General features: G+C 40.9%; 1 protein-coding gene across 3 annotated transcripts in view; it reads left to right on the top strand.

Moving 5' to 3' along the window:
- The window catches only part of pak5 (p21 protein (Cdc42/Rac)-activated kinase 5), a 66,516-nt gene that overhangs the window by 51,472 nt on the left and 1,003 nt on the right, over positions 1 to 14,041 (top strand). For all 3 annotated transcript variants that reach the window (XM_081378590.1, XM_081378589.1, XM_081378591.1), the window contains 4 exons: positions 2,379 to 2,512; positions 5,911 to 6,037; positions 6,926 to 7,051; positions 12,055 to 12,189. In XM_081378590.1, the coding sequence (XP_081234716.1) occupies positions 2,379 to 2,512; positions 5,911 to 6,037; positions 6,926 to 7,051; positions 12,055 to 12,189 (522 nt within the window). The remainder of the gene's footprint in view (positions 1 to 2,378; positions 2,513 to 5,910; positions 6,038 to 6,925; positions 7,052 to 12,054; positions 12,190 to 14,041) is intronic.

The following is a 14,041-nucleotide window of genomic DNA, read 5'->3' as shown; positions in this document are numbered from 1 at the left end:
GAAAGATGAGGGACTGGGAGACTAGTCAGGATCAAGGGAAAGATGAGGAACTGGGAGTCTCGTCAGGATCTAGGGAAAGATAAGGAACTGGGAGACTAGTCAGGATCGAGGGAAATATAAGGAACTGGGAGACAAGTCAGGATCTAGGGAAAGATGAGGAACTGGGAGACTAGTCAGGATCTAGGGAAAGATGAGGAACTGGGAGACTAGTCAGGATCTAGGGAAAGATGAGGAACTGGGAGACTAGTCAGGATCAAGGGAAAGATGAGGAACTGGGAGTCTCGTCAGGATCTAGGGAAAGATAAGGGACTGGGAGACTAGTCAGGATCGAGGGAAATATAAGGAACTGGGAGACTAGTCAGGATCGAGGGAATGATGAGGGACTGGGAGACTAGTCAGGATTGAGGGAAAGATGAGGAACTGAGAGACTAGTCAGGATCGAGGGATAGATGAGGAACTGGGAGACTCGTCAGGATCGAGGGAAAGATGAGGAACTGGGAGACTAGTCAGGATTGAGGGAAAGATGAGGAACTGAGAGACTAGTCAGGATTGAGGGAAAGATGAGGAACTGGGAGACTCATCAGGATCGAGGGAAAGATGAGGAACTGGGAGACTAGTCAGGATTGAGGGAAAGATGAGGAACTGGGAGACTAGTCAGGATCGAGGGAAAGACGAGGAACTGGGAGTCTCGTCAGGAACTAGGGAAAGATAAGGAACTGGGAGACTAGTCAGGATCGAGGGAAAGATGAGGAACTGGGAGTCTCGTCAGGATCTAGGGAAAGATGAGGAACCGGGAGACTAGTCAGGATCGAGGGAAAGATGAGGAACTGGGAGTCTCGTCAGGAACTAGGGAAATATGAGGAATTGGGAGACTAGTCAGGATCGAGGGAATGATGAGGGACTGGGAGACTAGTCAGGATCGAGGGAAAGATGAGGAACTGGGTGACTAGTCAGGATTGAGGGAAAGATGAGGAACTGAGAGACTAGTCAGGATCGAGGGAAAGATGAGGAACTGGGAGACTCATCAGGATCGAGAGAAAGATGAGGAACTGAGAGACTAGTCAGGATCGAGGGAATGATGAGGAACCGGGAGACTAGTCAGGGTCGAGGGAAAGATGAGGAACTGGGAGACTAGTCAGGATTGAGGGAAAGATGAGGAACTGGGAGAATAGTAAGGATTGAGGGAAAGATGAGGAACCGGGAGACTAGTCAGGATTGAGGGAAAGATGAGGAACTGAGAGACTAGTCAGGATTGAGGGAAAGATGAGGAACTGGGAGAATAGTAAGGATTGAGGGAAAGATGAGGAACTGGGAGTCTCGTCAGGATCTAGGGAAAGATAAGGAACTGGGAGACTAGTCAGGATCGAGGGAAAGATGAGGAACTGGGAGACTAGTCAGGATCGAGGGAAAGACGAGGAACTGGGAGTCTCGTCAGGAACTAGGGAAAGATAAGGAACTGGGAGACTAGTCAGGATCGAGGGAAAGATGAGGAACTGGGAGACTCGTCAGGAACTAGGGAAATATGAGGAACTAGTGTCTAGTGTCTAAAAATGTGAGTAGTGTCTACGGGACAACTCTGGGAATGTCCTTGAGTGGTCCACCAGAGCCCAGACTTGAACCCAATTGAACATCTCTGGAGAGATCTGAAGATGGCTGTGCACCGACGCTCCCCATCCAACCTGATGGAGATTGAGAGGTTCTGCAAGTAAGAATGGGAGAAACTGCCCAAAAATAGGTGTGCCAAGCTTGCAGCATCATACTCAAAAACACTTGAGGCTGTAATTATTGCCGAAGGTGCTTCAACAAAGTGATTTTTTTCTGTTTTTTTTATTTGTAATAAATTTGCAAAGATTTTAAACAAACTTCTTTGACGTTGTCATTATGGGTTATTGTTTGTAGAATTTTGAGAAAAATAATGAATTTATTCCATTTTGAAATAAGGCTGTAACAACAAAATCTGGAAAAAGTGAAGCGCTGTGAATACTTTCCGGATGCACTGTATATAATTAAAATATTAAGCAGTATACAAAATATTACTGTTATAAAAAAGTAAGAATTTTATTTTACAGTACAATATTTAGGTCTGTCTTAATTTCTTTATTTTCAAACATTAAACCATTGAGATTTTTTTTGGTGTAGGAAAGTCGTGAAACGAAGGTTGCACATATCCAAGTGAAACACTTCTGGAACAAGAACAAATGTGGGCGGGGCTTGATTGTGTCTGTGGGGAATTGATTGGTTGTGGTTTGCTAATCGACACCGAAGGGTCATGAGCTGCTGGCATGTAAATGAACACAGTGCTGAAACACACTCTGAAACACACAGTGCACATATTTACTTCAGCTTTTGCTGTAATCATGTCTGATGTCTGATCGCAGGTGGTCATCATGAGAGACTACCATCACGAGAACGTGGTGGACATGTACAACAGTTATCTGGTCAGTGATGAACTCTGGGTAGTGATGGAGTTCCTGGAGGGCGGAGCCTTGACTGACATCGTCACGCATACGAGGTAAGAGGAGCGTTTCGGCCAACGAGATCCTCTGTTTTACACCGATTGATTTGAATCATTGATCTTTTGCTCTGAGTCCATCGAGATTCAAATTCAAGAAGGAAAGAATCAAGTGAGATAAAGCACCTTTCATTTGTGAGGGATTTAATTTGCTGATTATACACACTAGGCATCATTATTGGGTTTTTCATTGAGCTTCTGGCAGAAACAGGCGTATCACGAGATGAATGCAGTGTTTCCTGCTGGAGACTATAGTCCAGTGATGATTTATGATTGTGAAAGTTAGTGTTTTAAGCGCTGCCTCTGCTTCGCGAAGCGTCAGCATAATTACAGTAATTGGCGTTGTTTGTCAGTTCGATGTTGGACTGTAATTGCACACTTTCAGAGGAACGCTTGCCCTCCGACACGCTTCCATCCCCAACACACTCTTCATGAGTCTGAGTCGCTTTATTTCGGTCCTGCTTGAGACGATAATGGAGAGTGTTTGCTGAGACTGATCGACACACATCACGTGACATTCACAGTTTGATGCTATAAGCTTTAACACACATAAATGTTTGCGCATATATATATATATATATATATATATATATATATATATATATATATATATATATATATATAGGCCTATATATAAATATATATGTGCACACACAGTCACACACACACACACACACATATATATATGCAAACATGTGTTAAACCTTAAACCCACACACTCTCGCACACACACTCTCTCTGTCTCACACACACACACACAGACACACACACACACACACACACACACACACTCACACACACACACACACACACTCAGAACATAACAAAGTCTGCTGTGTGAATGGGACTCTGGCGTCTGCGGAGCGTGAACGAGGCCCAGCTGTCGCACGCTCACACACGCACACACACACTCACTGCTCATCTGTCTCGCCTGGGGCTGAACACACGCACACATACACACACACACACACACACACACACACACACACACACACACACACACACACACACACACACACACACACACACACTCCTCCTCAACAATGATGCACAAACGGGACGTGTTTGTAATTACTCTGATGGGGCTCCATGAAGGACGCTTCTGTCTACAAAACCACATGCACGATTTATACACACTTATATAGAATAAAACTAAACCTGCTCAGACAGACTGTGCATTAAATATAAATAAATAATTATTAGCTAAAAAGAGTAAAACAAGATGAACATAAGAAATAACGACAACACTAGTTAGCTAACTGCATTAGTTAACATAAATAACCTATTAATCTTAGCAAATATTAATTTTAACATTTACTCATACATTATTTAATTGAATTTATAAAATTCCAACTAATTTAAACAAATATTAATAAATCTTGTTTTTTTGTAAATTGCTTTGGATTAAAGCATCTGTTAAATGCAAACATTATGTATTTTAAATTAAACTGAATCATCTAAATTATATCACGCAATATTACACCATATTATTTTATTATATTATATTGTTATTTACATCCAATTAATTTATATACATTAATCTATTAATCTTAATTTATGTTAATTTCAAAATTTACCAGTACATTAAAATAAAATGAAATACAACTATAATTAAAATCAAAAGTTTTGTCGGATTTGAACTAACACGAAATAAGAATGAATATCAGATTTTTTTAATACAATTATTTAACTAATTTTAGTATAGACTGATGAATACAAATGTGTTGAATTGTAAGTTAATGTTAGTTAATGCATTAGTAATGAGACTACGTATGAGGTAAATTCGTACCAAAAGAAGAAAAAAACTAGTTATATATAAAAAAAAAACAGCCAATAAGCTACTGTACAATCCTTTTTACCCTGGTAAAGTCACTGTTGTTCTGTCACGTGACACAGTGAGTGTCTCTGTTAAACACACTGAATGTCTGGAGCTAAACATGATCATCCAATCACAGCTGAGCTTATGAGGCGTGTCACGCTCTGATCATCAAAACAAACTCAAACCGCTCTGTGTGTGTGTGTGTGTGTGTGTGTGTGTGTGTGTGTGTGTGTGTGTGTGTGTGTGTGTGTGTGTGTGTGTGTGTGTGTGTGTGTTTGAGTGAGTGTGTGTGTGTGTGTGTGTGTGTGTGTGTGTGTGTGTGTGTGTGTGTGTGTGTGTGTGTGTGTGTGTGTGTGTGCATGTGCGTGTGTGTGTGCGTGTGTGTGAGAGAGATCGATCAGGTTAGTTGCTCAGTGCCGCTGCTGAACCTGAATCTGTGATAATAAATGGTTCTTGTTTAGATGAGCCGATATTACACAGATTCATCTCGTCTCAATTTGTGAATGTAAATCAGTTAATGTAATGTTCAGGAGATGTTCAGGAGATGTTCAGTAGATGTTCAGGAGATGTTTAGTAGATGTTCAGGAGATGTTCAGGAGATGTTCTGATCAGATGTTCAGTAGTTGTTCAGGAGATGTTCAGGAGATGTTCTGATCAGATGTTCAGGAGATGTTCTGATCAGATGTTCAGTAGTTGTTCAGGAGATGTTCTGGAGATGTTCTGATCAGATGTTCAGTAGATGTTCAGGAGATGTTCAGTAGTTGTTAAGGAGATGTTCTGGAGATGTTCTGATCAGATGTTCAGGAGATGTTCTGGAGATGTTCAGTAGTTGTTCAGGAGATGTTCAGGAGATGTTCTGGAGATGTTCTGATCAGATGTTCAGGAGATGTTCTGGAGATGTTCAGTAGTTGTTCAGGAGATGTTCAGTAGTTGTTCAGGAGATGTTCTGGAGATGTTCTGATCAGATGTTCAGTAGATGTTCAGGAGATGTTCAGTAGTTGTTCAGGAGATGTTCTGGAGATGTTCTGATCAGATGTTCAGTAGATGTTCTGGAGATGTTCAGTAGATGTTCAGGAGATGTTCTGGAGATGTTCTGATCAGATGTTCAGGAGATGTTCTGGAGATGTTCAGTAGTTGTTCAGGAGATGTTCAGGAGATGTTCTGGAGATGTTCTGATCAGATGTTCAGGAGATGTTCTGGAGATGTTCTGATCAGATGTTCAGGAGATGTTCAGTAGTTGTTCAGGAGATGTTCAGGAGATGTTCAGGAGATGTTCAGGAGATGTTCTGGAGATGTTCTGATCAGATGTTCAGGAGATGTTCAGGAGATGTTCAGGAGATGTTCTGGTGATGTTCTGATTATATGTTCAGGTGATGTTCAGGAGATGTTCAGGAGATGTTCAGGTGATGTTCTGATTATATGTTCATGAGATGTTCTGGAGATGTTCTGATTATATGTTCAGGAGTTGTTTTGGTGATGTTTTGGAGATGTTCATGAGATGTTCAGAAGATGTTATGAGGAGATGTTCTGAGGAGATGTTCAGGAGATGTTCAGTTGATGTTCTGTGTTTGGTTCACAGGATGAACGAGGAGCAGATCGCCACTGTCTGTCTGTCAGTGTTGAAGGCGTTGTCGTACCTCCACACACAGGGTGTCATCCACCGAGACATCAAGAGCGACTCCATCCTGCTCACCAGTGACGGACGCGTGTGTATAATAATATATGAACATATAACCAGGGTTTGAAATCGACTTTTTCACTCACTGACCAATTTGGCTACTAAAGTTTTAAGTTACCGGCCATTCAAAACTTATACATATATATTAATTAATATATATATATATATATATTAAAATTTGGATTTTATACATTAATTTCTTATTCAAACAAAATCCTGTCATCCAGCATCTCCTCCTGTCCTCTTTCAGCCTAATCTTTTTCACCAAAAATGTATTTTAGGTTGACAGATCAAGACAAAGAACATCAAAAAATGTAGAATGTTGGAAAATAACAATGTCTTTTCTGTTAACCAACTTTTCTATTCCGACCTTTCAATCTTCGTTATTGCTTCAATGCAAATGAACAAGCGCGCCATTATTTGTAGCGTAGTGACGTGTGTGTTCAAGTAAGCCAGATATGAGCAGATTCTGCTACGCTGTATTTAATATATCATGATGTCTCATGAGTTCAGTATTTGCGCTAAATCTCCGGAGATTTGGCCTCACGAACTTCCCCAGCAAAGTGAGTAAACATAAGTAACGCCTAATTGGCTAGTGATTTGACAGTGTTTCCCGCCACAGTTGAGTTTTACCCGCATTTGGCGGGTGTTCGTTTCAAACCCTGCATATAACCCATGACATGCAGTTGTGTGAAGAACTGAATCATCTTCCTCCACATGTGACTGTTTGTAGAGTTACACACATAAACGTGTTTATCGAGAGGACAGAAAAGTGATCAGGGATAATTAGCAACTTCACTAGTTCCAAGTAATTAAATCGTGTCTCCCACCTTGTAATTAGCTGAGAGAACATGACAAATGAAGGGGTGATTAGTGGTTAATCAGCTTTGCGTTGTGTCCTATATGTCCCTCTCAGATCAAGCTCTCGGATTTTGGCTTCTGTGCTCAAGTGTCTAAGGAGGTTCCCAAGAGAAAGTCTCTAGTGGGAACGCCGTACTGGATGGCTCCCGAGGTCATCTCCCGATTACCCTACGGCACTGAGGTACACCTCCTTCATAGTAGCCTGTGTTTGATAGACGCACTGGTGTCACTGTCACTTTATTGTTTTATGTAACTTATTGTCTTATTTATTTTTGTCACTGATTATCTTATTGTCATATGATTGATCAATCATTTGGTAATGTGTGTATAAACCCAGCAAGCAATAGCCGTCATTTCACAGTCTAGGTTAACTATAGACCCGATATAGTCCGGCTATGAGTAGGTTAACTATAGACCCGATGTAGTCCAGTTTTGAGTAGGTTAACTATAGACCCGATATAGTCCAGCTATGTGTAGGTTAACTATAGACCCGATATAGTCCGGCTATAAGTAGGTTAACTATAGACCCGATATAGTCCAGCTATGTGTAGGTTAACTATAGACCCGATATAGTCCGGCTATAAGTAGGTTAACTATAGACCCGATATAGTCCAGCTATGTGTAGGTTAACTATAGACCCGATATAGTCCAGCTATGAGTAGGTTAACTATAGACCCGAAATAGTCCAGCTATGAGTAGGTTAACTATAGACCCGATATAGTCCCGCTATGAGTAGGTTTACTATAGACCCGATATAGTCCAGCTATGTGTAGGTTAACTATAGACCCGATATAGTCCAGCTATGAGTAGGTTAACTATAGACCCGATATAGTCCCGCTATGAGTAGGTTAACTATAGACCCGATATAGTCCAGCTATGTGTAGGTTAACTATAGACCCGATATAGTCCAGCTATGAGTAGGTTAACTATAGACCCGAAATAGTCCCGCTATGAGTAGGTTAACTATAGACCCGATATAGTCCCGCTATGAGTAGGTTAACTATAGACCCGATATAGTCGCGCTATGAGTAGGTTAACTATAGACCCGATATAGTCCCGCTATGAGTAGGTTAACTATAGACCCGAAATAGTCCAGCTATGTGTAGGTTATCTATAGACCCGATATAGTCCAGCTATGTGTAGGTTAACTATAGACCCGATATAGTCCAGCTATGTGTAGGTTAACTATAGACCCGATATAGTCCAGCTATGAGTAGGTTAACTATAGACCCAATATAGTCCCGCTATGAGTAGGTTAACTATAGACCCGATATAGTCCAGCTATGTGTAGGTTTACTATAGACCGGATATAGTCCCGCTATGAGTAGGTTAACTATAGACCCGATATAGTCCCGCTTTGAGTAGGTTAACTATAGACCGGATATAGTCCAGCTATGAGTAGGTTAACTATAGACCCGATATAGTCCGGCTATGAGTAGGTTAACTATAGACCCGATATAGTCCCGCTATGTGTAGGTTAACTATAGACCCGATATAGTCCAGCTATGAGTAGGTTAACTATAGACCTGATATAGTCCAGCTATGTGTAGGTTAACTATAGACCCGATATAGTCCCGCTATGAGTAGGTTTACTATAGACCCGATATAGTCCGGCTATGAGTAGGTTAACTATAGACCCAATATATTCCGGCTATGTGTAGGTTAACTATAGACCCGATATAGTCCAGCTATGAGTAGGTGATCTATAGACCCGATATAGTCCAGCTATGAGTAGGTTAACTACAGACCCGATATAGTCCCGCTTTGAGTAGGTTAACTATAGACCCGATATAGTCCCGCTTTGAGTAGGTTAACTATAGACCCAATATATTCCGGCTATGTGTAGGTTAACTATAGACCCGATATAGTCCAGCTATGTGTAGGTTAACTATAGACCCGATATAGTCCCGCTATGAGTAGGTTTACTATAGACCCGATATAGTCCGGCTATGAGTAGGTTAACTATAGACCCAATATATTCCGGCTATGTGTAGGTTAACTATAGACCCGATATAGTCCAGCTATGAGTAGGTGAACTATAGACCCGATATAGTCCAGCTATGAGTAGGTTAACTACAGACCCGATATAGTCCCGCTTTGAGTAGGTTAACTATAGACCCGATATAGTCCCGCTTTGAGTAGGTTTACTATAGACCCGATATAGTCCGGCTATGAGTAGGTTAACTATAGACCCAATATATTCCGGCTATGTGTAGGTTAACTATAGACCCGATATAGTCCAGCTATGAGTAGGTGAACTATAGACCCGATATAGTCCAGCTATGAGTAGGTGAACTATAGACCCGATATAGTCCTGCTTTGAGTAGGTTAACTATAGACCCGATATAGTCCAGCTATGAGTAGGTGAACTATAGACCCGATATAGTCCAGCTATGAGTAGGTTAACTACAGACCCGATATAGTCCTGCTTTGAGTAGGTTAACTATAGACCCGATATAGTCCAGCTATGAGTAGGTGAACTATAGACCCGATATAGTCCAGCTATGAGTAGGTTAACTACAGACCCGATATAGTCCTGCTTTGAGTAGGTTAACTATAGACCCGATATAGTCCAGCTATGTGTAGGTTAACTATAGACCCGATATAGTCCAGCTATGAGTAGGTGAACTATAGACCCGATATAGTCCAGCTATGAGTAGGTTAACTACAGACCCGATATAGTCCTGCTTTGAGTAGGTTAACTATAGACCCGATATAGTCCCGCTTTGAGTAGGTTAACTATAGACCCGATATAGTCCAGCTATGAGTAGGTGAACTATAGACCCGATATAGTCCAGCTATGAGTAGGTTAACTATAGACCCGATATAGTCCCGCTATGAGTAGTTTAACTATAGACCCGATATAGTCCGGCTATGAGTAGGTTAACTATAGACCCGATATAGTCCCGCTTTGAGTAGGTTAACTATAGACCCGATATAGTCCAGCTATGAGTAGGTTAACTATAGACCCGATATAGTCCAGCTATGAGTAGGTTAACTATAGACCCGATATAGTCCCGCTATGAGTAGTTTAACTATAGACCCGATATAGTCCGGCTATGAGTAGGTTAACTATAGACCCGATATAGTCCCGCTTTGAGTAGGTTAACTATAGACCCGATATAGTCCAGCTATGAGTAGGTTAACTATAGACCCGATATAGTCCAGCTATGAGTAGGTTAACTATAGACCCGATATAGTCCGGCTATGAGTAGGTTAACTATAGACCCGATATAGTCCCGCTATGTGTAGGTTAACTATAGACCCGATATAGTCCAGCTATGAGTAGGTTAACTATAGACCTGATATAGTCCAGCTATGTGTAGGTTAACTATAGACCCGATATAGTCCCGCTATGAGTAGGTTTACTATAGACCCGATATAGTCCGGCTATGAGTAGGTTAACTATAGACCCCATATATTCCGGCTATGTGTAGGTTAACTATAGACCCAATATAGTCCAGCTATGAGTAGGTGAACTATAGACCCGATATAGTCCAGCTATGAGTAGGTTAACTACAGACCCGATATAGTCCCGCTTTGAGTAGGTTAACTATAGACCCGATATAGTCCCGCTTTGAGTAGGTTTACTATAGACCCGATATAGTCCGGCTATGAGTAGGTTAACTATAGACCCAATATATTCCGGCTATGTGTAGGTTAACTATAGACCCGATATAGTCCGGCTATGAGTAGGTGAACTATAGACCCGATATAGTCCAGCTATGAGTAGGTTAACTACAGACCCGATATAGTCCCGCTTTGAGTAGGTTAACTATAGACCCGATATAGTCCCGCTTTGAGTAGGTTAACTATAGACCCGATATAGTCCAGCTATGAGTAGGTTAACTATAGACCCGATATAGTCCAGCTATGAGTAGGTTAACTATAGACCCGATATAGTCCCGCTATGAGTAGGTTAACTATAGACCCGATATAGTCCAGCTATGAGTAGGTTAACTACAGACCCGATATAGTCCCGCTTTGAGTAGGTTAACTATAGACCCGATATAGTCCCGCTTTGAGTAGGTTAACTATAGACCCGATATAGTCCCGCTTTGAGTAGGTGAACTATAGACCCGATATAGTCCAGCTATGAGTAGGTTAACTATAGACCCGATATAGTCCCGCTATGTGTAGGTTAACTATAGACCCGATATAGTCCCGCTATGTGTAGGTGAACTATAGACCCGATATAGTCCAGCTATGAGTAGGTTAACTATAGACCCGATATAGTCCGGCTATGAGTAGTTGAACTATAGACCCGATATAGTCCAGCTATGAGTAGGTTAACTACAGACCCGATATAGTCCCGCTTTGAGTAGGTTAACTATAGACCCGATATAGTCCCGCTTTGAGTAGGTTAACTATAGACCCGATATAGTCCAGCTATGAGTAGGTTAACTATAGACCCGATATAGTCCCGCTATGAGTAGGTTAACTATAGACCCGATATAGTCCCGCTATGAGTAGGTTAACTATAGACCCGATATAGTCCAGCTATGAGTAGGTTAACTATAGACCCGATATAGTCCAGCTATGAGTAGGTTAACTATAGACCGGATATAGTCCCGCTATGAGTAGTTTAACTATAGACCCGATATAGTCCGGCTAAGAGTAACACACTTCTAGCCAAAATAACCTTGAATTTGGTTACATGTCGTTTTTGCCAGAATAACTTGCGAGATGTATGATATTTGATCATATAAGCAAAATATACAGTGATTATAAGGTGTTTTGTTTCATTTCTTCACTCCTTTCATTTCTTTGTTATCTAATTGATGAATAGTCTAATCTTGGGCTCTGTTTAGACGTCTATTCAATTTTCACTGACGGCCAAAATTTTGCCTTGTTTTAGCCTAGCCTAGCCTGGCTGTGTTTGGATGCTATTACACATCTTTTAAACGCAAAATTGCTTGCTGGGCAGTGTCATTTCATGACATGGTCAATCTGTAGTCATGATTTAGCTATTAGACGGCTATTAGACGTGTTTTAAATGCAAAATTGTTTGCTGGGTATGTATATTTGTTTTGTTTATATAGCAATGAGGTTTATTGTATTTGGTCTGTCTATAGTCTGTGGAGTAGCATTACGTTTTTCACTGTACTTGGTAACTTGTACACATGACAATAATAAATGACTTGACTTGACTTGGTGGCGCTGCTGTCCCGTGTGTGTGTGCAGGTGGACATCTGGTCTCTGGGCATCATGGTGATTGAGATGGTGGATGGAGAACCTCCGTACTTCAACGAGCCTCCACTTCAGGCCATGAGACGCATACGGGACAACCTGCCGCCTCGACTCAAAGAGTCCCATAAGGTGATTAGCTGCGCTTATATAGGAGTGTGCCATTTTCTTTTCTTAATCACTTTTTTCCTGGTTTTGGTCAAGTTAGGGAGTCAAGGAAGTGCTATTGTTTTTTTGTTCTTTCTTTTCTTTTGTGACAGGTAAGTTAGATCTAAAACTTAGGTAGACTCCATTTTGTTTGTTGTTTTGGCCATTCCCCCTCCTGAAGCCTTTTTGTGTTACTGTTACAAAATTCCTTTTCATAATAAAATAAATTTACAGTTGATTTTGGTGATTGGCAGTGTTCCTTAGCGCTGGGGTTGGGAATGAGAAGCTCCATGTGGCCTTTCCTTTCATCTTGTTATGTTCCCCTCGATCCCCGAGCCTAACCTTGAAAAGGGGAAACGTAACACGCGTGAGCGAAAACATCCCGATGTTGATGTTTATAACATCTTAACTCTTTTCCTGCCATTAATGGAAATTTTCCGGCAATCCGTGTTTTCAGGGTTATACGTAGTTTAGATTTAAACTGACAGAGTGTGTCAGTGTTATCAACTGGCCGGAGTTTTGAGATCGCAATAGACGTGAAGGACTATAATGCGTTAAGAGCTCGCTCAAGCACTGCGGAGCTAAACCATTCAGTGCTTTGTAAGTGATCAGCAATATATTAAAATGTATGCGATGTTTAATAGGGAGCCAGTGCAGTTTTGACAGAACCGGGCTAATATGGTCATACTTCCTGGTTCTGGTAAGAACTCGAGCTGCTGCGTTTTAGACCAGCTGTAGTTTGTTTATTAAGCGTGCAGGGCAACCACCCAGTAGAGCATTACAATAATCTAGCCTTGAGCTCATGAACGCATGAACTAACTGTTCCGCATTTGTCAATGAGAGCATATGGCGTAATTTAGATATATTTTTTAAGATGGAAGAATGCGTTTTTACAGATACTAGACACGTGACTTTCAAATGAAAGATTGGTATCAAAGAGCACACCCAGGTTCCTAACCGACGACGAAGACTTGACAGAGCAGCCATCAAGTGTTAGACAGTATTCTGGGATAATACGTGCAGAGGTTTTTTGCCCTATAATTAGAATCTCTGTTTTTCAGAATTAAGTAGTAGGAAATTACTAGTCATCCAGTCAGCTGTGCATTCCATTAATTTTGTGAATTGGTAAGTTTATATGCATGTTCAGATATTCAAACAACAAAATAATCTGCGGGCCATGAGAGCTTTGTGAAAATGATCAGAAATGCTGGCGCTGGCTGGCAACTTAAATTTGTTTTAAAAAATACGGGCAGGGAAAGAGTTAATATCTTCATGCCTTACCGTTGCATTTAGCAAATTAGAGCCGGGCCTTAATATAGTTACTTTTTGTGATGATACAAATAATCAAGCAGTTGAGATTTGCAGTCCCAGACAGAACATAGTGTTGGCCCAGATCCAGCCCACATCTGGCACACGTGGAATCCACCGGATCTGAGCGACACTACGTTGCTGTCTGGGATATATCATATATCACTTTATGTGAGTGTCTTTATGTATGTGGATAAAGTAGGATGTGCTATATATAAACTATGGAAGCTTGTTTCCTTCACAGAATAAAACATTTTAAAAGATAATTGTGACTTTTTTTCTCACACTTGTGACTTTATATCACGCAATTACGAGTTTCTTCTCTCAACATCTTTTTTCAAAATTGTGAGTTATAAAGTCCAGTACTAAGGAAAAAAAGTGACTTTTTTTCTCAGAATTGCATGTTTATCTTACAATTCTGACTTTATAACACGCGATTGCGACTTTATATCACGCAATTGTTTGAAAAAAAGTCAGAATTGTGAGATAACAAGTCGTAATTTCCTTTTTTATTTTTTTCATTCTGTGG

This window comes from Scardinius erythrophthalmus (assembly GCF_964197995.2).
Source record: "Scardinius erythrophthalmus genome assembly, chromosome: 11".
Taxonomy (NCBI): Eukaryota; Metazoa; Chordata; class Actinopteri; order Cypriniformes; family Leuciscidae; genus Scardinius; species Scardinius erythrophthalmus.
This window is presented reverse-complemented; position numbering and strand designations above follow the sequence as displayed.